This window comes from Dasypus novemcinctus, chromosome 18, assembly GCF_030445035.2.
Source record: "Dasypus novemcinctus isolate mDasNov1 chromosome 18, mDasNov1.1.hap2, whole genome shotgun sequence".
NCBI classification, from domain to species: Eukaryota; Metazoa; Chordata; class Mammalia; order Cingulata; family Dasypodidae; genus Dasypus; species Dasypus novemcinctus.
This window is the reverse complement of record NC_080690.1, coordinates 59,953,407-59,976,940: the sequence shown is the minus strand read 5'-3', so window position 1 is coordinate 59,976,940 and position 23,534 is coordinate 59,953,407. Positions and strand designations below refer to the sequence as shown.

The following is a 23,534-nucleotide window of genomic DNA, read 5'->3' as shown; positions in this document are numbered from 1 at the left end:
TGCAAAGTCCCTGAGGCTGGAGCAGGATGCCCAACCCTGACACAGAAGAGGCACTTGGTATATGATACCAAATTATCTCTCAAAGGAATATGTCAAAAAGTTACCGTGGAGGGAAGCAGATGTGGCTCAATTGATAGAGCATCTGCATACCATATAAGAGATCCATGGGTTCAGTACCCAGAGCCTCCTGGCTCGTGTGATGAGCTGGACCATACACAGGGCTGCTGCGCACAAGGAGTGCCAGCCCATGCAGGGATGCCTCTGCGTAAGGGTGCCCCCTGCGCAAGGACAGCTGCCCCATACGAAACCACAGCCTGCCCAGGATTGGCGCCACACACACGGAGAGCTGACACAGCAAGGTGATGCAACAAAAAGAAACACAGATCCCCAGTGCTGCCTGATGAGAATAAAAGTGGACACAGAAGAACACACAGTGAATCAACGCAGAGAGCAAACAATGGGGGGGAGGGGTGGATGGGAGGGAGAAATAAATAACTCTTAAAAAAAAAAAGGACAAGTAACCACAGAAATAGGAACACTGTGTGAGAGGGTACCTACCCACCCACCCCCCGGACCCCACATACCGTGACGCTGCGGATGACGCCTGTCTGCCCCACCACCTGCGTATCCAGGTAGGTGTCCCGCACCTTCACTTGGATGTCAGTGGTCACCCAGTCACTGGAGTTCTGCTCAATACCTGAGCCTGGTGTGTGGGGGTTGTAGCCACCAGGGGAAGGGGCTCCGGGTGTCATCGGACTGTAGCCAACGGGGCTTGGGCTGGGGCTGGCCTGTAGGGAAAAGGGGACAGAGTAGCTGGGAAGAGATCATCTGGCCTAGGTGGCCCTACAGGCCCATGCTCCCCTCCAAAGCCCACTACCCTCAGGTCTAGGGGCTGACCGGTACCTGATAGGCCATGGGCGAGGGTGTGGGGTGATAGCTGGCTGGGGAGTGGGTGTTCTGGTAGCCTGCTGGGCTCGGTGCCACCTGGTGGTAGCTCTGGGGGCTGGGGCTCGGCTGGTAGGAGCCTTGTGGGGAGGGGGCGGCATAGGGTGAGAACTGGTCTGTGTTGTACCTACAGAGATAAAGAAAAAAGAGGCATTTGTTAAGAATGGGGTGGGGTGAAGGGAGTGGTGACAGTGGGGAGAGTGGCTGTGCAAGGGCTGACGGGGCTCACGCTGGTGGACTCACATGGCCGGCGTCCCTGGTGTCTGTGGGTTGTACTGTGGGTTGACCTGTGGGGACGAGGGGTCTGGGTAGCCAGGTGTTTGGGGATTGGGGGTTCCTCCATAGGCCTGTGGAGATGGGGTGGGCTCATCATCGAAGGCGTATTCATACTCTTCCTCGGCCCTTTGGGGGAGAGAGATTGGTTGGAGATGACTATGGTGATAACAATGCAGCAGATGCTTATGTCCTCACAACAGCCCCACCAGAGGAGTTGCTGAGGTGATCTCCATTTTGCAGCTGAGAGAAGTGTGACATGGAGATTAGGCCTGAGATAAGGCTGCATGCCTATGGCTGCACAACCCAGGCAGCCATCTCCAAGCCAGGTCTTAACCACAGCACGCTACTGTGGCTGGGGATGGAGTGAAACCCAATTTGCCACCCCCAAGTCATGTGTCCTCCTTCACATGGACCAGCCAGGGACTGGGAGCAGAGCATTCCAGGTGGGCCAGAGCAGATCTGTGCCATTTCTGCTTAACTCTGAAGTAAAAGAAGGCTCCCAGAACCTCCAGCATAGCCCTTCACACACCAGCACACAGACCCCACCCTGCACCAGCTTCTGGCCCTCACCGGGATGGCGTGTTAGGGTTGTTGGGGTCCCAGGCCCCACTCTGAGCAGGAGTGCGGCTGCCATCATGCAGGGGTGTCTGCGAGCCGTAATGTGGGGTGCGGCTGCCTGGAACAGGGAGAGAGGAGAGGCACGTGACCATCTCTTCTGTCCCATCTTCAGATGCCCCCATACCACTCTTCCTGTTCTCAAGAAGCACACACCATCCTGGAGAGGAGTCTGCGAGCCATACATGGGTGTGCGGGAACCAGAGCCATACATGGGCGTCTGGGAGCCATACATGGGTGTCCGCCCATAGGTCGAAGTCATGCCACCTGGGCGCCGTGAGCCCCTGTGGACAGAGAGCAAAGAGGTGAGCAGGGTCCTCTCACGGCCCAACAACCCCATCGCGGCCCTTTCCTGGCCCAGCCGTACACCGTGGTGAGCCGCTGACGGTCTACAGAGATGGTCTGGCAGGTGGAGTGCAGCTCCACGCGGGCTGTGGACTCAGTGGCATCCTTCACCACCCCAATGTAACCTGGTGGGGAAGTAGGAGGTCAGGCAGGGGGATCTCCTCACCATGTCCCCCCCCAGACCCCACCTGGCTGCACAGATCACCTTTGTAGGGTCCTTGGGAGATGCGCACAGTCTGGCCGATAAGCTCATTGTCTCTCCGGCCCCGGCCCCGGCTCATGCCACCACCGCCACCACCTGGGCTGCCAAAGCCACCACGCTGACCTAAGGGACAGAAAAGGTCACTCAATTCCCCCCAGGGCCAAAGGACCCTCTGAGTGGCCTGAGTCCCCCCAGGCCGAATCAGGTGCCTCCTCTGGGATCCGTCAGACCCATGAGCATTCCCATCAGAGCCCTGACCACAGTGTGGGCTTGGGCCTATCCTCCCCTGGACTGTGTACAAGTCCAGTGATGGCAGGGCCCAGGGTTAGCTCGGTCACCACTGGCTCCCCAGAAGCACCTGGTGCAGGGTCCAACACAGAGCAGGCACTCAGTCAATGTGGGCTGAACAAACCAGTGCTTTCTTTCAGCTTCTCCCTCCTTCTACCCCCCCAAATACACCCCATCCAACTCCCCCTCACCTCCAGCGCTGGGGTGCATGGGACTGCTGATCCGGGGACTCATAGGGGCAAAGCCACCTACGGTGAAGTTGGTCACATCTCGGGGCTGGGGAAGGGTCAAGAAGTGAACTGGCAGGCTGGGGATGGGGAGGCAGGGCCTGGGTGACAGGCTCCAGCCCCCAGGCCACACTACCTGCCTCCATTTGGGAACCTGCCCAGCAACCATCCTCTCCTGGTGACAATGCCTTGATTTCCCTTTGGGGGAACTGCAGCCCCTCTGCCTTCAGAGGCCTGTTGATCAAAGGCACTGGCCTCCTTGGCTACAAAGTAGGACTAAAACTTGGCCAGTCAGGATTTAAATCTCTAGTGACACAAAGACTACAAGCCATGGGAATATGTCATCCTGTCAGCAAGACCCTGAAGAGACCACCTACTAGTTCCTGCTACCCAGATCCCCACCTGATTTCAAAATAAGTTTAAATTTAAAGAAACGAACTATGAATGAATGAATGATTTGATGAACAGCTCAGAATCCTAATGAGTCACACGTTTCTGCAAACTTCACTGGATGGTAACATCTGCCCTCCTAACTTCCATTAAACACAATCCTGTCACTCCTGGGGAAGCTCAGAGCCAACCTAAGTACCTGAAGACAGGGTCCCACTATGCCTGCCTCACCTTTGAGCCCCCAGCCAGCACCAAGTGGCGGGTCTTGCAGACGAACATGCCCCCATTCTCCACCAGCTTCTTGCAGTGTAGGAAGGCAAAGCTGCGGAAGAGGTGGCGAATCTCGCCCTCCCGGCCCTGGAGTGGGAAAGGAGGGCACTCTCTTGGCCATGCCCCACCCCACCCAACCCCAATACTTTGAACCCCAGCTGAGGGGCAGGAGCTTGGACTCACCGAGTGGGGGCCATCGATGACCTTGACGATGTCTTTCACATGGATGTTGTTCTGTTCTGAGTCCAGGGCCACAGCAAAGCGGTTGTCCTTCTTCCGGGTCACAGCCTGGTGCCTGACAGTCACCACTTTCCCATACATGTTCAGGACCTCAAGAGGGAGGTGACAGTGATGGGGGGTGAGGGAGGAAGGGAGTGACATGGAGCAGGACTTCTCTAAGCAGGGACGACCCTTTCTGGTGGGAGACTGTCCCAGGTTCTGCAGGACATTGGACTCCTGGGCCACTCTCTAGATACTGTGTCAACTGAAAATGTTGCCACTCTTCAAAAACACCCTTTGGGGAGGGGAGACTCCCTTCCCTGATTAAGCACCAGGGGCCTGAGATGGGCATTGGGAGTAGGAAGATAGGAAATTCACACTAACCCTTACTCACCACCCCCTCTGGGCCAGGCCCCATGCCAAGCTCTTCACAGGTAACATTTCACCAAAGCCTTCCCCCCTACTCTGAGGTGGGTGCGGCCATGATACCTGTCTCTCAGACAGGGAATCTGGGGCACAGAGAGGGCAAGTCACAATAGGGAGGCAACATAGTCAAGATGAGAATCCAGTGTCCAGGGTCCTTAGCACTATGCTCTGTGGCACCCGGGTCTACAAGGAAAGGCTGAAGAGGAGGAGGGCACCTGCAGCACCCGAGCCTTGAGCAATGTGATCTCAAGGAGTCATTCACAACCAATGGAGTAGCTGCTACTATTAGCCCTATGTTTTAAAGGTTGTGAAGCTGAGGTTCAGAGAGGACAAACGACTTTCCACTTGCCCAGCATCAGAAAGCCGTGAGTGGCAAGGCCAGGACTGCAACCCAGACTCACCTATTCTCTACCATCTCCTAGGACAAAAGTCCCAAGGGAAGGGAAGTCCCTTCAAAGTGAGCCCCAGCCACTGAGTCTAATACACAAACCTGGAAGGTCTCCCGCTCCAGTCGCACGATGACGCCCACAGTCTCAGGGTCTAGCTGCACCAGCTCACCCCACTCATGCTGGCCCCCCACATCCACACCCGATGCAGTCTCTGAGCAGAGCTGCAGGTCCCGGGGGAGCACCTTCAGCTGCAGAGAGAAAGGGGTCAGGCTCGTCAGCCTGGGTTTCCTCTAGGCATACATGCCCCCCACTCCCCTACAACCTACTTCATGCATGGTGAGGTCAGAGAAGAGGATGACGAAGTTCTCCTCTACCCGCACAATAAGGCCTGTGTCACCCTCAAATCGGCCAGCAATCACTTTCACATGGTCCCCCATCTTGAAGTATTTCCGAAGTTCCTGGGCTGGGAACTCCAGCATGTCCTGGGGGATGAGGGACAGGAACAAAAGAGTAAGTGACAGGAGGCCATCACAACTCAACCCCTCCCAAATTCACTTATGTTTTCAGAAAAGGTCCTGGTCAGGGCCCATTTCAGATTCACACCATTTCCCCACAGACTACCTAAAACCTGACAAGCCATCAAACAGCCGGGCCCCAGGTACAAGACATTGGCCCTGGACAAGCCCTTGGAGAGAGCACACATCTGAGCAACAGAAGTCTATCTCAGACTGCCCCATGGGAACACCACACCCTAACCCAGCACACAGATACCTTCCCTTTCAAAAACAAGAGCCCAACCCTTTCAGTGATAGAGCCACAAGTACAGCCCTTGGACACATGCTTCTTCCTCCCTTAAACATTTGAACACCCACCATATGCAAGGTGCCCTGGGTCAGGAATGTGAGCAGATACCCCATGTATACACAAGCCCAGCCACCCAAAGACACATGCTCCCAGCAGTCTCCTAGAGACAGACAAGACCCACACACCAGGCCCCCAGAAACATACCCAGACCTCTCTTTCCCTGAATGCCTGCACAAAGCCCACCCTGATCTGGAGACACGCCATGTGACTGCCTCAGCAGGCATACCTTCTCAGGCACCTGCAAACACCATACCCTGAAAACACTGGAAAGACCTAGGCAGACCCTCCTGGTAAAGAGATGTAAGCAGGGGTACCACCACCTGAACATGCATGCCCCCAAACGCTCAGATTCCCTGTCTCTCAGACCTGCAGCAGTCCCTCATGTGCACCCATGCAAGCCCCAGCCCTGGAGGCAGGATGGGCACCCACCTTGAGGTCCTCGTGCTTGGGCATGATGGTGATCTTGTTGCCATCCACACTGAGGATCTTGCCCTGCAGGTTGATGAGCTCGCCTTCGCACACCTCCACGTTGTCTCCAGGTTGGAAGTTGTGCTCTCGCTCTTTCCCTGTGGAGAAAGACAGGGGGCTGACTGGGGGGCTGCCCCCACAGGCTCCTGCCTCGTCCTTGGCCTGGGTGGGGATAGGGACCAAATACCTGTGCTCTCAGTCACCACCTCCAGGTCGATGCCCTCCGGTTGGTCCTCAAACTTCTCCAGCTCCGAGAGTGTAGGTTTCACACCCTCTGTGATCTGAGTCCCGAGAGGCAAGGGGAGGAGGAGAAAGTGGACAAAGGAGAAAGTGTCACAGCCTAGCCAGTGGATCAGAGAGACAGTGAGAATTTTTCCCCCCTAGGGACACCCCTAAATTGATTATGTGAAAAAGACAGTCAGAAATGGTCTGGGGCCTGCACTGTAGGAGGGAGAGGAAGCTTGCTCCTCCCCCCACCCTCCCACCACCAGCACTGCCTTCCCCCTGCCAGACCCTCACCACAGCAGACATGGCAAAGCTCTTGAACAGAAAGCCCTTCCGGCTGTAACGGTTCCCCTCGAAGATAAGGAAGTCGCCATCAGAGGCCACGTCACCCCCTAGGGACCTGGGATTTTGGGGGGAAGAGAAGATTAGAAGAAGAGTGTCAAGAAGAGAATCTTGCTGTACCCCAACATCCTGAGCTGGCAAAGCTGGGAGAGGACCACAGGGTGATTGACCTACTCCATCCCAACACACATTTTGGCGCCTGAACCCCAAAGGCCCTGACTCAAAGCAACTCCCACCTCCCTGTACTCTGCTGCCCCTTCCCTACTTGCACTCAGTTAACTATTAGTTATATGAATTCTGGGATATACTAGCAGCTGATGATCAGAGAGCATTCACCCCATGCCTGGGCTGTATGTACATGACCTCAATGGCACCTCTCAAAACCTGGTGACATCAATAGTATGACCCTTCTCTTACAGGCAAAGGAATGTAGCACCGAGGGGTCACACTACATACCCCAGTTTGGCAAGCCAACAAGTTTGGAAGCCAGGATTCAAACCCAGGTGGGCTGGACTCCCACGCCTGTGCCCTTCACTATACTGCCCAGATCTGTCTGTGGTTGCAGCCCTCGACCCTGCACGTGGGGTGGGGACACACCATTCCCACACCCTGCTTTCAGAGTGGGGAGGGAAAGTCTCCACATGCCCCCAGAGGGATGCGTATGGGAGGATCAGGTCCAGCTCCTCTTGCTGCTCACTCAATCGCCTTCTCCATGTGATGCATCTGGGGGAGGGAAGGTGCACGGCCCACCAAGCAGGCCTGAAGCACTCTGTCAGCTTTGCCTGCTGGGGTGTGGCAGGGGGGTCCACTCTGGTTTCCTCTGCCATACAGTAAGGGGAGGTCCAGTTGAGTCAGTAACTGGTCAGGAACTGGTGGTGTAAATGGAGCCAATTCAGCTAGGTCAAGTATTAGAAAGGCCCTTGGGTATAGATCTGAAGGTACATTCTACAATTCAACTTTTCTCAGAATAAAAACCTAGTACTCAGGTCTGTCTGGCTGACTCACAACTGGTTCCACAACAGGACCAGAGGGAAGAGCATCCCTGGCAGCTCTTGTGTCCCCATCTCCTCCTCACTGGAGCCCCCAGCCCATCCTGGGCTGCTCTAATTCCCCTATCCATCTGGGGAGGAAAGGAGGGACATGCTGAGGGTAGGAACTCCAAACGCCCATTTTAGCCCAGACAACAGGAGGAGATCAGGGAAAGACACCTTATAAAAATAAATCCCATTTGAACAGGTGACATCATTAATCAAGCACTTCCCATCTGTGGAGCACTGTTCTGGGCAGACATAGTCACTCACTTAATTCACATCACAATCCTAGGGAGTAGGGGTTTATCGTCATCGAGCTTTCTAAGAGGGAACCTGAGGCACCAGGATGTTAGATAACCTGAGGCTACACTGTGAAGCTAACCACTCACAAACTAACCCTGTGGGGGCACAAGCAGGGGTATGTTCCATACCACAGGGCCTGGGGACCCCAGGGCACTCTCACCTGATCTTCTCAGCGTCAAACAGTCTCTGTGGTGGTCGCTTGAACTTCTTCCTTTTGGCAAACCAATCTTTCTGTGGAGGAAAAGGTGCATGGGCGAGGGAGGAGATGTGTCCACCAATGCTCGCACGCTTTGTGTCCCACCCCCACCCCCAGCGAGTCCCCACTGTACCAAGCTCATGCGGGCCTTGATGCGGTCATAGTCGATGCGGGGAATCATCTTCAGGGAGATGGTGTTCTGGCTGGGCTCCACGTAATCCACCTGTGCAGGGCAGGCACGGGATCAGAGGGGCGGGACTTGGGGCCCAGCCCCCACCTGCCTCTCCCTGATTCCTGCCTGACACAGGACTGGCGAGGAGTGGCCAGGAGGGGGAAGGACAAACATGATGGGAAAGAAATCCCTCAGCCAGCAGCGCCCAAAATTCTGCCCCCAGTCTGGCCAACTCCCCTCAACCTGGAGTTAAATATCTAATGCCTCTAATACCACGTCCTTGGTCCTGTGTCATTCCCCGCCCCAGCACCCGCCACCTGGACTATGACAGCAGCCTCCTCACAGATCTTCCTACTTCTGCCTGGGGCCCCAGACAGTCTATTTCAAGGCTTCTCAGCCTCAGCTCTAGCGACCTTGTGGGCCAACTAATTCTTTGTTGTGGGGGCAGTCCTGTGCACTGTAGGATGTTAAAAGCCCCTCTTGTTTCTATCTTCTAGATGACAGTATCACCCCTTCCCAAGCCATGACAACCAAAAGTCTCCAGACATTGCCGATCTGGTCGAGAGTCTCAACAGTCAACAAAGTAATCCAGTTAAAACTGAAGTTAGGTTATGGCCTTTAGAGCCCTCCCATCATACTCAAGGAAAAGCCAAAGCCCCTACCCCCTACAAGAAGCCCCCATGTCCTGGGACCTCTCTGAGCACACCTCCTGGTAGTTCTGCACTCAGTCTGCTTCAGCCAGCCATGGTCCGACTGCATGAAACAGCACCTCGGCTGCTCCTCCTGCCTAAAACACTCTTCCTGAGGAATTCCACAAGATTCCACTACCTCCTTCAGACCTTTACTCAACATGCCTGTGAACGTGCACAGAACACAGGCATCACCCCTTCCCCAAACCAGCTCCTCCTCCACCAGCCCCCCAGGCCAGAAACCCTACATCATCCATGATTCCTCTCTCTCACCGCCTACATCCAGTCAATCACTGAGGTCTGTTGACTCTATGTCTAAACAGCTCTCGAAACCTTCACTGCTCTCTGCTCCACTGCCTTCCTCCTAGACCTGGCACTGTCCTCTCCCTCAGTCTGTATGCCATCCTGTTTCCCTAGGTGCTGCTTCACCTAATCTGCATGGGGTTCTGTTCCCTGCACCAGGAAGGGGAGAAGGGAGAATAGGTGGAAAGGAGGGGAGGACATGAGCCCTCCCTGCCTTCCCTCCACCGCCCCACCCCAGGTACCTGAGCGATGTCGTCCTTATAGATGCCCCGCTTGAGGCGGACCCAGGACTTGGGTTTCAGGTTGGCCACCTCCTTCACCACCTTGAGCACATCAGTCATCTCCTTGATGGGCACCATCTGCTGGTTCCAGTAGCCCAGCCGCAAGTTGCCCACGCCCTCAATGGCCTGCTTCACGTGGGTCTGCTTATAGGCCTCCACATAAATGTAGCCCTTCACATGCTCAGGAGCCACTACTGACTTAATCTGCAGGGGCTGGAGGGTGAGAAGGTGGGAGGAAGAACCGGTGAGACATAAACACTAGCAACAGTAATGGCCTCCATGAAGCAGTCCTCTCCCACCAGTGTATCCCACAGAAATGTGCCAGCACAATAACATGGACACAAGGATGATTACTGCAGGTATTTATTTTAGTAAACCAAACTAGAAAGAAAAAATGCCCCACAAGAGGTCTGGCTAAATTATGGCTCAAACCATAACACGAAATACAAAGCAGCAGTTAAAAAAACAATGTGATGAAACTACATACAGTGACAGTGAAAGACATCCAACATATGCTCTGAAGAAAACGCAAATAGCACCAAAAAGAGCTAGGGTGGCTTTACTACTATCAGATAAAATAGACTTTAAGGCAAAAATTGTTATTGAAAATGAAGAAAAACATCCTGTAAAGATAAAAGTGTTAATCTATCAAAAGGATATAACGATAAACATATGTGCATCTAACAATAATAGCCCCAAAATACCTCTGGGAGAAACTGACAGACTTGAAGGGAGAAACAGGTAATTAAACAATAATAGTTAAGAGATTTAACATACCACTTGCAATAATGAAATTAACAGGTAGAACATCAACAAAGAAATAGAAGACTTAACAATACTATAAGGCAACTAGACATAACAAACATCTATAGAACACTCCACCCATCAACAGCAGAATATACTTTCTTCAAGTGCACATGGAAGATTCTTGAAAATAGCTGTTAGCCTATAAAAAAACTCAAAGTTTAAAAATATTGAAGTCGTATAAACTATGTTCTCTAAACAGAATAGAATAAGAAATTTAGAAAATTTGCAAATACGTGGAAATTAAACAACACTCCTAAATAACCAATAAATCAAAGAAGAAATCACAAGGGGAATACAAAAACGGGATGAATGAAAACAAAAACACTAGGGAGCAAATATAGCTCAAGTAAGTGCCTGCTCCCCATGTACAAGGTCCCAAGTTTGATCCCCAGTACCTCCTAAAAACAAAATAAAACAAACAAATGGGAAAAAGAAAACAAAAACAACTCTCATTGGGGAGCAGATGTAGCTCAGTGGTTGAGCGCCTGCTTCTAATATATGAGGTCCTGGGTTCAATCCCGGGTACCTTCTTAAAAAAAACCAATACACAACATACTAAAACTTATGGATTACAGCAAAAGCAGTGCTCAAAGGGAAATTTATAGCTATATTTTAAAAGGTCTCAAATAAATAAATACCTGTCCACCTTAAGAAACTGGGGGGTGGGGGTGGGGGTGGCGGTGGGTGGGAAGCAAACTAAATCCAAAGCAGTAGGGGGGATTATAAAGGGCAGAAATAAATGAAATAGAGAATAGAAAAATAGTGAAAATCAAAAGTTGCTTCTTATTTCTGGAAACACATAAACTACCAAAACTGACTCAAGCACAAAAAAATCTCAGTAGACTTGTAACAAGAGATTGAATTAGTAATCAGTAATTTCCTACAAAAAAAACCCCAGGACCAAATGGTTTCACTGATAAATTCCAACAAATACTCATGGAAGAATTAACACCAATCCCTCTCAAACTTTTCCAAAAAAAACGGAAAAGGAGGGACCACTCCCTAAGTGATTCTATGAGGGCCAAGTTCATCCTAAAACATCTCATGTTCATTGACTAGAATGATTGTAAAGCCAGATTAAAAACAGCATAAGAAAATAAAATTACACGTCAATATCCCTTATAGGGAAGCAGATGTGGCTCAAGTGATAAGGCCTCTTGCCTACCATATGGGAGGACCCAGGTTCAATCCCTTGGGCCTCCTGGTGAAAAAGAAGAGAAAGCATGCCTGCACAGCGAGTCGAGTGCCCACGTGAGTGCCTGGACGGTAAGCCAGTGCCTGCATGGCAAGCCAGTGCCCATGTGGTGAGCCAAATGCCTGCCCAAGTGCCTGTGTGGTTAGCCAATGCCCGTATGGCAAGCCAAGTGCCCACACAGCAAGCCAAGTGCCTGCATGGTGACCCAGTGCCCATGCAAGTGAGTCACGCAGCAAGATGATGATGCAACAAAAGAGAGATGAAGGGGAGAGTGAAGGTGAAGCAGAGCAGAGACCAGGAACCGAGGTGGCGCAACTGACAGGGAACCTCTCTCCACATCAGAGGTACCCAGGATTGAATCCCGGTGAATCCTAGAGGAAAAAGATGAGAAGAGAAGACAAAAAGAGAAACATACAGAAGATCACAGAGGATGGACACAGACAGCAAAAACAGAAGGGACGGGAAGGGAAGGGGGAAGGGAGGGGGAAGAGAAGAAAAAAAATACATCCTTTATGAATATAGATGCAAAAATGGTCAACCACATGGTGGCAAACCAAATACAATAGTATATTGAAAGGATTATATACCATGACCAAGTGGGATTTATTGAAAGAATGCAAGAGTGGTTCAAGATAAGAAACCAATCAATGTAATACACTGTATCTATAGAAAAAAGAGAAAAACCACAAGATCATCTCAATAGATACAGGAAAAACATATGACGAACTTTGAGACCCACTCAACAAATCAGGAATAGAAGGGAACTTCCTCAACCTGAAAATGGGCAGCTAACATACTTAAGGGGAGAAGACTGAAAGGGCTCTTTTCTAAGATCAAGAAGACAAGAATGTCTACTCTTGCTGTTTCCATCCAAAACTATATAAGAAATTCTAGCCAGGGCAATTAGACAAGAAAAAGAAATAAAAGGCATCCAGGTTTCAAAAGTAGTAGTATAACATTCTGTTTGCAGATAACCTAACCTTGTAAATATAAAATCCTAAAGAATCCACAAAAAAAACCTATCAGAGCTAATGGAATTAGGTCACTAGAATTTTGCCCAGGGCACAGTGCAGGTTTAAACATTTAAAATCACGGTTTGCAAACTCTGCAATTGCCTACTCATCCCCACTGGCACACACTGACTGTTTCAACAGGTAGAAGCAATTAACTCAGCCTAACACAATTCATGTTATGTTAGAAAGTTACCAGCCAGCACACAGTTATTAGCAAGCCCATGTTTCACAGATTTCACAGGTTTGAGGACACGTGCATATCATTTGCCCTGGTTCCAAAATTGCCAATTACGCCTTTGACAACAACTACTGAGCACAAGCTGCAGGTCAGGTTCCAGCTGAGAGTTGGACATATCCAAAGCCATTTAATCTTGATGATGCTGAGAAGCAAGCAAGGGGCCCAGAGAGAAGTAGCCCTGCCCAGGAAATGGTAGGGGCAGGATTTGAAGCTTGCTGTTCAAAGAAAGATCTGTGCCTTTAATCTTGCATTTGCTGCCTTGCAGGTGGGCAGCATTACTGCATGTTTCACAAGCTGTGAGTGAGCCCTCAAGGGGCAAGGCCCAAGACTGGTATAGTCACTCCTGTAGCAGCCTCTCCGAGTGTAGTGATCAGCACAGAGAAAGAGCTCAATGAATGCTAGATGACTGGGTCAGGGGACAGACGGATTCTGCAAATGGAAACTGGTCTTTTTCTAGCTGACACAGCTCAACCAACAACAGGCAGCACAAGGGAAACCTGGTGCCCTTGAAGCCTCTGCTGCCCCTCCCTCTGGGCTCTGCCCTGTATCTCAGTCCTAAGCCTCCTGCTACCCATCTTACCGTGTCTGTGAACTGGTAGGCAATGAACTTGCGCATCAAGGAAATAGCTGTGGCCCGTTCCTCCCCAATCTGGAAGAAGAAAGGTAGATTGAAAAGATAGGATGAGATGGAGGAAAAGACACAGAAAAGGAAACAGGGGACAGCAGTAGGAGAGAGACAGTCAGTGGGCAAGAAATAGAAGGTTACAGCAACAACAGGGACAGAGCAGAGAAAGATGGAGAAAAAGGTGGTAAAGAGTAAGCAAATGGAGTGGGGGAAGGACAGAGAAGGATGGAGAGGCAGAGACAGAGGGACCAAGATGAAGGCACAGGTCAAGGAGTCCCAGGACAGATGATGGACAGCTCTCCATTTCAAGGCATCCTCCCCCATTCTCCTGCCTCCCCCAAGCCGTGAGGCCAGCACCCACCTTACATTTGACCGTCCACAGATTGGGGTCCCTAGCCAGGGGAGAAAAAGGAAGCTCTTTAGTGAAACTGTCTCCCCAGCATGAAACATATGAACAACCACAACCATCCTTCTTCCTCTCTCCACACCCCCAAGGTTCCCTACACTGACCTTCTCCACTCTTCCGGCCATTAACAGAAGGAAAAGCATCAACTTGCCCTCCCACCCCCAACAAAAGATTGTCTCCAGAAGACTCAGTGGGCTGATTTATTTCAGGGGTACATCAGCCCAAAGCAAGAGTTCCCCCTCAGCCCTCCTGCCCACCCCTTACTTGACTCCTGGGAGCAGCTGCTGCTGGGTGATGTCATCCGAGAGCTCATCAGATCCTCCATACACTCTGAAGAGAGAGGCAGTCAGGAAGTAGGAGGTTAAACTCTGTTAGATCCCTGATCCTCCCCCTGAAGGAACCACCTGCTCCCAACACCTGCCTGCCCACACCATGCCCTTACGTCTCTCCCACAGATGATTTGGCATATTTCTTCATATAATACTCTCCCAGTTCTTCTTCTCGTTGGTCCCTGGAGTCCAAGGGGGAAAGCAAACATGAATTGAAAGTTGAGGAGAAGAGGGGATGCTGTCCTGTCCCCAAAGCTCACCACAGAAGCAGGCACCCTGGGGACCCAGTTCCATCACCGTTCCCCTCCTTGCTCACCTCCAGAGGTTTTGTAGGCGGCGAGCCCCAGAACGGTCTTCATCCAGGACGACATTATCAATATTGGAGGCTGAAAAAAAACGGGGAGATGGGGTAAGTAAGAGAAGGCAGAGAGCAGGGGCCTGGAGAAAGTGGTGGAGCTAAGAGGGCCAGAGGTTGTCCTGAGAACAAGAAGACACCTCACCAAGGAAATCCCCAATTCTCCACCCCCCTACCCTTTCCTGTATAGCATCCTGCTTCTCGTGAAAAGAATTTGGGGAAGGGGTCCAGCAGTTAAGGGTATCTAGCTATTCCCCTCTCACAGCCACTGTCTAATAAGCCCACCCTGAACTCCATCCCACCTACACATGTTCATACACACACATAAACACACACACACTTCCCCAGGTCAACAACTGCTAGATATCTGGCCCTAGAACTCCCTGACTCTGGACTTTATATGAATTAGAGCCCCAGGACCAGACAAGGGGTTGGGGGAGTATGGGCAGGATGCCACAGGAAAGAGGAAATGTCAGGATATAGGAAGGGATCAGGGAATCACGTATTTCAGATTCTTACCTTCAATCTCTTCTACTTGGAGGAAGAGGAGGTGGTGGTGGTGGTGGTGGTGGTGGTGGTGGTGGTGGTGGTGGTGGTAGTGGTGGGCGAGGGCAGACAAAGTATGAGCCAAATTATAGCAGCAAAATCAACCAATGGGTTGGGGGAAGGGAAAGGGTAGGACACAGGAAGGTCGAAAATCAAAAATAAAGGCCAGGCACCAGGTGGGTGGGGGAGAAGCCGAAATGTATGAGGTGCACAGAACGGAAAATAACAGGGAAGGGCAGGGCACTGGCCCAGGAAGTGGGGGGGTCTTGGGACAGAGCCCACCTATCCTATAATTCCCAGAAGGGACTCACTGGGGCCCTGGGATCCTAGAGTCCTTTCCCCATAACACCCACCGCCCCATGGTACCCTCCCCCCCAACTCATGGGCCTAAAAGGAAAAAGGTGGGGGGTTGGTCTCTCTGGCAACAACAGAAACAAGCAAGGTGAGGAAGGTGGGGGTTAGGGTGGTACAGGGCATGGGAGTGGGGGGAATGGGCTCCCAAGACCCTCTCAGCCACACCCCTCAATGTTTGTGGTTATGTGGAGATAGGGCCCACACTCACCTTTCTCTAGGATGTCCTCTGCACCATCCTCCCACTGGTCCTCATCCTCATACTCATCATCCACGTCTGAAAATGAAAGGCCAAGGAGTCAGGGCAAGGTGACCTTCCTAACAGCAACTCCCAGGAAAGGAAGTGCCTCCTCTGGGAGATAGGCACATCAAATCTCCACTTCACAGACCAGAATACTGAGGCTCAGAGAGGTGAGATACTCACCTATTTTCTCAGCATTTGAGAGTAAGGTGGATACACCACGCTCCTTGAATACTTACATGTGTATTTTCTAAGAGCAGAGACGCTGAGTTATGTACACACATTAAGTATACTTATCAAGTTAAAGAAACTTAACATTGATATAAAACATACAATCTACATTCCGATTTCTCAATTGCTAGAATAATGTCCTTTTAGGCATTTTCTCCATTATTAGCTCTACTTCCAGATCACGTATTGCTTTTTTTTTTTTTTTAAGATTTTTTATTTTATATACTTCTCCCCCTCCCCTACCCCTATCTGCTCCCTGTTTCCATTCACTGTGTGTTCTTCTGTATCTGCTTGTATTCTCATTAGACAGCTCTGGGAACCAATCCTGGGACCTTCTAGAGTGGGAGAGAGGTGATCATTCTCTTGCGCCACCTCAGCTCCTTGATCTGCTGTGTCTCTTCTTATCTCTCCTCTGTGTCTCTTTTTGTTGCATCATCTTGCTGTGCCAGCACTCCTGCATGGGGCAGCACTCCTGCATGGGGTAGTACTCTGTGCAGGGCAGCAATCCACGTGGGCCAGAACTCCACGTGGGCCAGCCCATGACACAGACCAGCTTTCCTTCACCAGGAGGCCCTAGGCATCGAACCCAGGACCTCCTATATGGTAGACGGGAACCCAATTGCTTGAACCACATCTGCTTCCCCGTGTATTGCATTTAATTATCATCTCTTTGGTCTCTCTCTCTTCTTATGCATATGATAAAATTTCCCAAGCATACAATTCAGTAGGATTACATTCACAATGTTGCACTACCATCATTACCATTCATTACCAAAACTTTCCCATTGCCCCAAACAGAAACGCTGCACCCATTAAGAATAATCTCCATGAATGGAATCCTCAAAATATTCCTGTTTATCTGCCCTATAGAGGAGGAAAGAAGCTGAGAGAGACATTCAATAGGAGAAAATAGCAGAGCCAGGAGAGAAGAGACCCAGATCTGCTGGTCTCCAATACCCTCTCCTGTTGCCTACTTTTATGTCTTTTGAGCTGGCCATGGCTAGCACAAATTATTGTCATTTCTTAAAGGGTGATAAAGGTACTACGATTATGTGTTTTTTAAAAAATCTGTCTTCTAGAAATACATACAAAAATATTTTTGGGTACAGTTATGTATATAGAGTTTGCTTCAAAAACATCCAATGGCAGCTGGGAAATGAAGAATAATAAGAAAATCAGGGAAAGGGACTTGGCCCAGTGGTTAGGGCGTCTGTCTACCACATGGGAGGCCCACGGTTCAAACCCCGGGCCTCCTTGACCCATGTGGAGCTGGCCCATGCGCAGTGCTGATGCGCGCAAGGAGTGCCCTGCCATGCAGGGGTGTCCCCCGCGTAGGGGAGCCCCACGTGCAAGGAGTGCGCCCCGTAAGGAGAGCCTCCCAGTGCGAAAGAAAGTGCAGCCTGCCCATGAATGGCGCCGCACACACTTCCCGTGCCGCTGCTGACAACAGAAGCGGACAAAGAAACAAGACAACAGAAACAGACAAAGAAACAAGACGCAGCAAATAGACACAGAGAACGACCCCCAGGGAAGGGGGGGTAATTAAAAAAAAAAAAAAAAAAGAGTGTGTACCATTATATTTAAAAAAAAAAAGAAAAGAAAATCAAATTTGGCAGTGAGTTCTTAAACTGTTGAAATTAAGATATGGTACAGGGACAATGGAAGTGGTGGTGGTTCAGTACAATATTTTAATGTTTTATATAGCTGAAACTTACCAAAAGAGAAAAAAAGTACATTAGAAAAATGGAACCAAAAAGTAGAAGCAAAGCCCAGTCCCTGCTCAGCTCTCTCCTGGCCCCATGACATACCAGCCTCGTCCAGAATAAAGCCACCATGACGGGGTTTCTTGGGGGGCCGGTCATCGTCTTCCTCCTCCTCCTCTTCATCATATTCCTCCTCCTCTTCCTCCTCTTCCTCCTCCTCCGGCTCTTCCTCCTTCTCACTGCCTGCAGCACTCCGCCGTTCCTCCTCTACCTGCAGAGGTCAGGCAGGGTTGGAGCACCAGGGTTCTACTGCCCCCAAATTTGGAAACCAAGCTCCCCATGCCCCACATGTGACTGAGGTCAGCCTGGCCAACAGAGGCCCTGTTCTGCATGCACACCCTGCCATTCTGGCAGACCTCTCTGGTAACCATCCTACCTCAGCAACAGCACCCCCGTCCAGCCAGCACCCAGGAGTTGACGCAGAATACCCAACCCACTGGACTTCTCGTTATAGGTCCACAAAGCTTAGTCCTTGGCCCTCATGTCCTTCTACACTAAGCTCCCCCTGGGCCTCTCCTCTATTCCCACGGCTGTGGCGGTCATCTCTGTGACGAGGACTCCAATTTCTCTGTTTCTAGCCCATGCTGCTCACCAAGGTGACAGACCACCCCACACTGCTAATCACGTGGGTATTCTTCAGTCCTGACCTGAGAGCCACCTCAGCAGTATTGATTCTGCTGACCATTCCCTCCCTGTGGACAGCTCTTCCCTTGGCTCCTGCTCCACCATGCAGTCCTGATTTTTCTCCTACCTCCCAGGATCCTCTCACTCCTCCTCATCCCTTAAATGCTGGTTTCAATCCTCAGGGCCCATTTTGCTTCTCCTACAATATACATACTCCCACCCTGGGAGTTTTCCCTTCCATGACTTTAGTTCCTGTCTCAGCAGATAACACCCCCATCTGTCTCCAGTCCCCACCTCTCTCCTGAACTAGAGACCCCATGTGCCAGCACCCTCCCATATGCGTTCCCCAGATGTCTCCTGAAGCCTTCACACAAACTGTGTCCCAAACTGACCTCAGTGACTTCCCTGTGCTACACACATGCTGGCTTCCTCCAGCTCCCCATCACATACCAGGTTCTGTCTTCTCTGCCTTCTGAATGATTCTCCAATGGGTCTCCTCCTCCCCACCTCCACATACCCTAATCCAGGCCAGAACACTGCCCTCTGACACACACGTCTTTGCCCCAGCCTTCTGGTCTCTCAACCTCTAATCCCTCTTTCCTCAGCACCCAAAAATGGAAATTATCGATACAAAATTATATTTCTCAATCTTTTTTTCATTAATTTCATTTCTTGCCATAGCTTCATCAGCACCACCCGTTTACTTGGTATTTTCTTTAAATCCACTAACATTTTTACTTAACTTAAAAGAGAAACTTTCCTACATTTTAAAATATGTCATAATTTAAAAACTCTCTTTAAAAAAGGTTTGTTTGTCATAAATAAAAGGTAACCAAAGATAGGTAAGCGGCTATGGCTCAATTGATTGGGCTCCTGTCTCCCATATGGGAGGTCCTGGGCTCGTGTCCCAGGGCCTCCTTATAAAGGAAAGCCAGCCCGCATCTGCAGAGAGCTGATGGCCTGCGCCCACGGAGAGCTGGCGCAGCAAGATGACACAACAAAGGGAGACAAGCAGACACAAAAAGAGCATGCAGCAAATGGACACAGAGAGCAGACAGCAAGCAAGCTGCAATGGGGGGGTTTTAAAAAAAATAAACCTTAAATTAAAAAAAGGTAACCAAAGATAAAAGCAAAACAATGTTACTAAATTCCAGCAAGATACTGTTGCCTGCTGCAAGCTCTAAGACTGATAAACACTGAGAACAGAAAACTTCAGAGAGGTTTTCAAGATACACTAGCACAGAAGTGAAACTTTCTCCCTGATGCCATCAGAAGACAGGACATACAACTTAAAAAAAACAAAAGCAACAACTTTCTCACTAAATGATTCAACCTGCTTAAAGTTATATCCTTACTTCACCTGAAAATACCTCTTGCCCCACTCTATACCCCCAGGATGGTTCCTACCACAACTATGATCGAAAACATGAATCTGACCAAGTTGCTCTCCTGTTTAAAACAGAGGGACTCCCCACTGCCCTCAGATAAAAAACCAGTTCCTCGGCCAGCCTGGATCGAAGTGCACATTTTGCCTACTGTCTCTCCCTCTTACCCCACCTCTCAGGGCTTTCCCTTACAAACACTTCAGAACCCAGCCACTGAACCACCTGTACTAGACTCTCAGTGCTGCCCACCATCCAGGCTGTTCCTCTGAATAAAAAGCCATTCTTCTCTTCCTCCCACTCACATTTCCTCCTCCAGGACGCCCTCCCTGGTGCCCCCAGGCAAAGTCAGACAAGTCTTCTACGTTTTCACAACCCTCTGGACTTTCCCCATCCCAGCCCTGAACACTCTGTGCAGTTATTCTCCAGTGAAAGGTCTGTCTCCCTCAGTGCACTGTGAGCTCCCTGAGAACAAGGGTCAGGCTATCTCAAGCATCTCTGGGTCCCCAGGATCACCCAGCCCAGGGCCAGGCACAGAAGCCTTAAGAAACGTTTGCTTAATACACAATACCAACTAGCTCACAATACCCCACATTTTAATACCCTGAACTACAACAGCAACTCAGTCTGTTTTCTAGGAACCTTATTATGATCCCTGGTGGCTCATTGCCAGCTCGTTCCCAGCAAAGGCTCATTCCCAGATTCCCACACCTGGATACTTCCTTTCTGAGAAAAGAGCTCCTGCTACTTACTACCTTTGTGCTTCCTCAGGGCTTGAATGTGCTCTTATACTGCCCTCAGTATTCCTGAAGTAACATTCTATTTATAATACTATCTCCATCCCAGGACTTGAAACTGGGTGCAGGAGACTGTGATCCTAGCATGACAGGGGTTCAACAAACACACGTTAAATGAATGAACAGGTTACTGGGGCTGGGACTAGAAATGACTGATGCCATAACACCTGCCTTCCATCCCTACCTGTCTTTACACAGAATGCCATCCTTCAAGACCATGCCAACATCTGGCTCCCTGAAAAGCCCACCCAAGTCCTATATCTGGCAGTGAAGGCAGGCCTCACACAACCCTCTACCTTGACTGGGGATAGTGAACATGCCAGCTGGTAAATCAAAAGCCTGGTGTAGTATTGAGGGTGTGAGCCTTGTACACGCAAACTGATTGTTCCAAGCAGGAAAGGAAGCAGGGACACCCTTCTCTTTAGTACCAGGCTCTAACCACTAAGCAAAGTACCCTGACACCATGAGTCAAAGACCAAGGCCCCAGTGTGACAGCTTGGAGCATCCTCCCATGTGCCTCACCCTCACCATATCCCAATTCCTCCAATTCTGTATCCCCCAAAAGATACAAGAAGAATCAACAATCAAATGCCTGCTGGGGACAAGCTGGCAACATAAGTAAGTGGAGCAGGCCAAAGGAAAGTCACAGCACTCTTTGTCTATCTGATGTGTTCCAGGACACGGGTATGTGAAATCTTTCCCTTTCTTAACTCTGCATAAGGCAGGTGTGATGAGAAATGGTAGATGACACTCAGTCCTAGTGCTGGGGGCGGGATGGGACTGGGGGCGGGATGGTAGGCTATGTGGGGACCTGGAGGCAGTCCATGGTGGTAAAGGGAAAAGTCACTTCTCTAGCAAAGGGCTGCTATGTAGCACACCCCCGGCCCTGGGCTGCCAGCTCCTTCCACCCCTCCAAAAAAGCAGAATATTACTATTTTTACGTGAAATTTGCCTTCATATGTTGGCAACTAACTTAAAAAATAAATGTAAGGGTCTACAGATCAAACAAAGTATCTATAATTACCACCTCTTTGTTTATTGGTTTTTGGATGTTGTCTACTAAATGTGAACTCCATAGCAAAGATTTGCCCTGCTCTACTCTGTTTGACACTTGGGAAGTATCTAGAACATGGTAATAGATGTTTAGCCATTTACCTGCTCAATAAATAAATCAGAAATGAGGAAAATATGTGTATATGTATAATAATTTCTAAAATACTTGAAATTGGAAACATCCCAGGAAATGTCTGTTATTTGATTCCTGAAAAGTGGCAATTCAGCAAACGCAACACCAGAACGCTCCTTCCAAAACATTAAATCAAGTCGCTCCTTTGCTCAAAACCTTCTCATGGTTCTATTTCATGCAGTAAAGGTCAGATTCCTCACTACAGCCTTCAAAAGCCAGTATTCTGGCCTGTTACCTCACTGCCCCACTCACTCAAATCCAGCAAAACTGGACTCCTTACTACTCCCTGAAAACGGCAGACACACTTCCAATTTTGTACTTGCTGTTCCCTTTTACTGGATATTCTTCTTCCAGCCACCTGACTCACTCCATCACCTCCAACAAGTCTGCTCAAATGTTTCTCTCTCAGACTCATCCTGAGCACCGTAAAGTACAATCAGGTTCACCTATTCCTTTTCTTGGATCTACTTTTCTCCAGAGTACACATCACCGTCTAAGTTATCATATAATTTATTTACTGGTTACGTCTATTTCTGTTAGAATCTACATTCTGGAGTTTTCCAAAGCAGAGTTTTTTTTAAGAGGCCCTGGTTTACAAATGGTTCTGCAAAATTAACTGGCACCAATATGACGTGGATGACTGCAGCACAGCCCCAATCAGAAGTAACCCTGAAAAAAAAAAAAAGGTAAAGGGAAATTCTCCTAGTGGTCAGTACTTCAGGCAGTACATCTGGTTATCTATTTTTGCCTGGATTGAGATATGGCAAAAGGAATGGTCTACATTAGTTTGTGAGCAGTTACCAATGATTTCACAGAATGATCAGGGACTTGAGAAGAAAAGTATTGGGAGATTGGAGACAAGGAGGTCTTGAGAAGAGGTATGTGGATGGACTTCTCAGAATGGAGAATGAATGTGAAGATATTTGCAATTTATGTGGATAAAGACATCCAATGCAGGGAAGACTCTCATTAAATCAAGTGGGGAAAATGACATATTCTGTTGATGTAAATCAGTTTTTATTCCAGCCATCAGTACTCAATAGGCCCGTGTAAAAATAACTACAGTGGCAGGCATGAAGCTGCACATAGGCTTATCAACATGGACTTCCCCTCACCAAGGCTGACCCCTGATACAGGACCTTTCCTTGGAGAGTGGGTCAATCAGTCACCTGGTAAGCAAGAGATTTTTTAAATGTTTGGTTCACTGATGTAGCCCAAAAACAAAATATTGTATCTAACACATAGTAAAAACACTAAAAGGTTTCTGGAATGATTGAGCAAACCTAAAAATAAGAACAACTAGCAAGAAGCATGCTTATTATATACTAGTCCTCTGATGGTTATCCCACCATACCTGGTGCATCCCTGGTTTCCAGCACCTGTCCCTCTGCTAGACTTCAACTACCTCTCTTATCTCTTCGGATACCCTGCAAGCTTCCACAGGACAGAGGTCGCTCTGATCCCTTCTGGACGCCCACAGGGACCTTGCTACCCTGGTCCTGTCTCCACGCGCAATGCCTCTCCCAGACCCCCAGCCACAGACCTCGGCCTCCTCGCCGTCGCTGCTGCGCTCGCTGTCCTCCTCCTCAGAAAAGTTGCTCTCCTCGCTGTCCGACATCTTCTGTTCCTACAGGTAAAGACGGCGGCCTGAATGAGTCCCCCAATTCCGACCTCCACCTCGAGATTCAGTTTCCTCACCAGTTCCCAGGAAAAAGAAAACCCTCTTTCTTTTACTGCACTTCCGGCAGCCCTGTTCTAGCTGCGAACCCGAAAGAGGACACCCTCACTAAACCTTTATACCGCCCGAATCCTGTCTCCACACCTCCCTGGCCCCGGCAGCGGCCCCGGGCTTACCACTTCGGCCCCTTCCTTGCCGCTCCGGTTCTACCCCCGCCGTCGGTAACAGCTGCTGTTCACACGACCCCTAGCTGGGACTGACGGGCCCTCGCGCGAGAATATGCGCGTTGGCCTCGCCCAAC

General features: G+C 49.9%; 1 protein-coding gene across 2 annotated transcripts in view; it reads right to left on the bottom strand.

Annotated features, from left to right (window-relative positions):
• Positions 1-23,534, bottom strand: part of SUPT5H (SPT5 homolog, DSIF elongation factor subunit) — a 26,806-nt gene extending 3,272 nt beyond the window's left edge. Inside the window, exons 1-28 of one of the 2 annotated variants that reach the window (XM_058280234.2) lie at positions 23,410-23,514; positions 23,099-23,182; positions 17,612-17,777; positions 15,543-15,608; positions 14,954-14,965; positions 14,396-14,465; positions 14,193-14,261; positions 14,015-14,080; positions 13,706-13,736; positions 13,300-13,368; positions 9,428-9,679; positions 8,155-8,244; positions 7,986-8,056; positions 6,444-6,549; positions 6,112-6,205; positions 5,886-6,022; positions 4,919-5,074; positions 4,694-4,840; positions 3,742-3,888; positions 3,520-3,645; positions 2,863-2,947; positions 2,387-2,506; positions 2,204-2,306; positions 1,993-2,120; positions 1,792-1,897; positions 1,189-1,347; positions 904-1,072; positions 585-788 (exon numbers count right to left, since the gene is read on the bottom strand). In XM_058280234.2, coding sequence (XP_058136217.1) covers positions 585-788; positions 904-1,072; positions 1,189-1,347; positions 1,792-1,897; positions 1,993-2,120; positions 2,204-2,306; positions 2,387-2,506; positions 2,863-2,947; positions 3,520-3,645; positions 3,742-3,888; positions 4,694-4,840; positions 4,919-5,074; positions 5,886-6,022; positions 6,112-6,205; positions 6,444-6,549; positions 7,986-8,056; positions 8,155-8,244; positions 9,428-9,679; positions 13,300-13,368; positions 13,706-13,736; positions 14,015-14,080; positions 14,193-14,261; positions 14,396-14,465; positions 14,954-14,965; positions 15,543-15,608; positions 17,612-17,777; positions 23,099-23,173 — 3,024 coding nt within the window. In that variant the 5' untranslated portion in view covers positions 23,174-23,182; positions 23,410-23,514. Of the gene's footprint in view, positions 1-584; positions 789-903; positions 1,073-1,188; positions 1,348-1,791; positions 1,898-1,992; positions 2,121-2,203; positions 2,307-2,386; positions 2,507-2,862; positions 2,948-3,519; positions 3,646-3,741; positions 3,889-4,693; positions 4,841-4,918; positions 5,075-5,885; positions 6,023-6,111; positions 6,206-6,443; positions 6,550-7,985; positions 8,057-8,154; positions 8,245-9,427; positions 9,680-13,299; positions 13,369-13,705; positions 13,737-14,014; positions 14,081-14,192; positions 14,262-14,395; positions 14,466-14,953; positions 14,966-15,542; positions 15,609-17,611; positions 17,778-23,098; positions 23,183-23,409 lie in introns of both variants that reach the window. The other variant, XM_058280235.1, reaches the window with a different exon arrangement.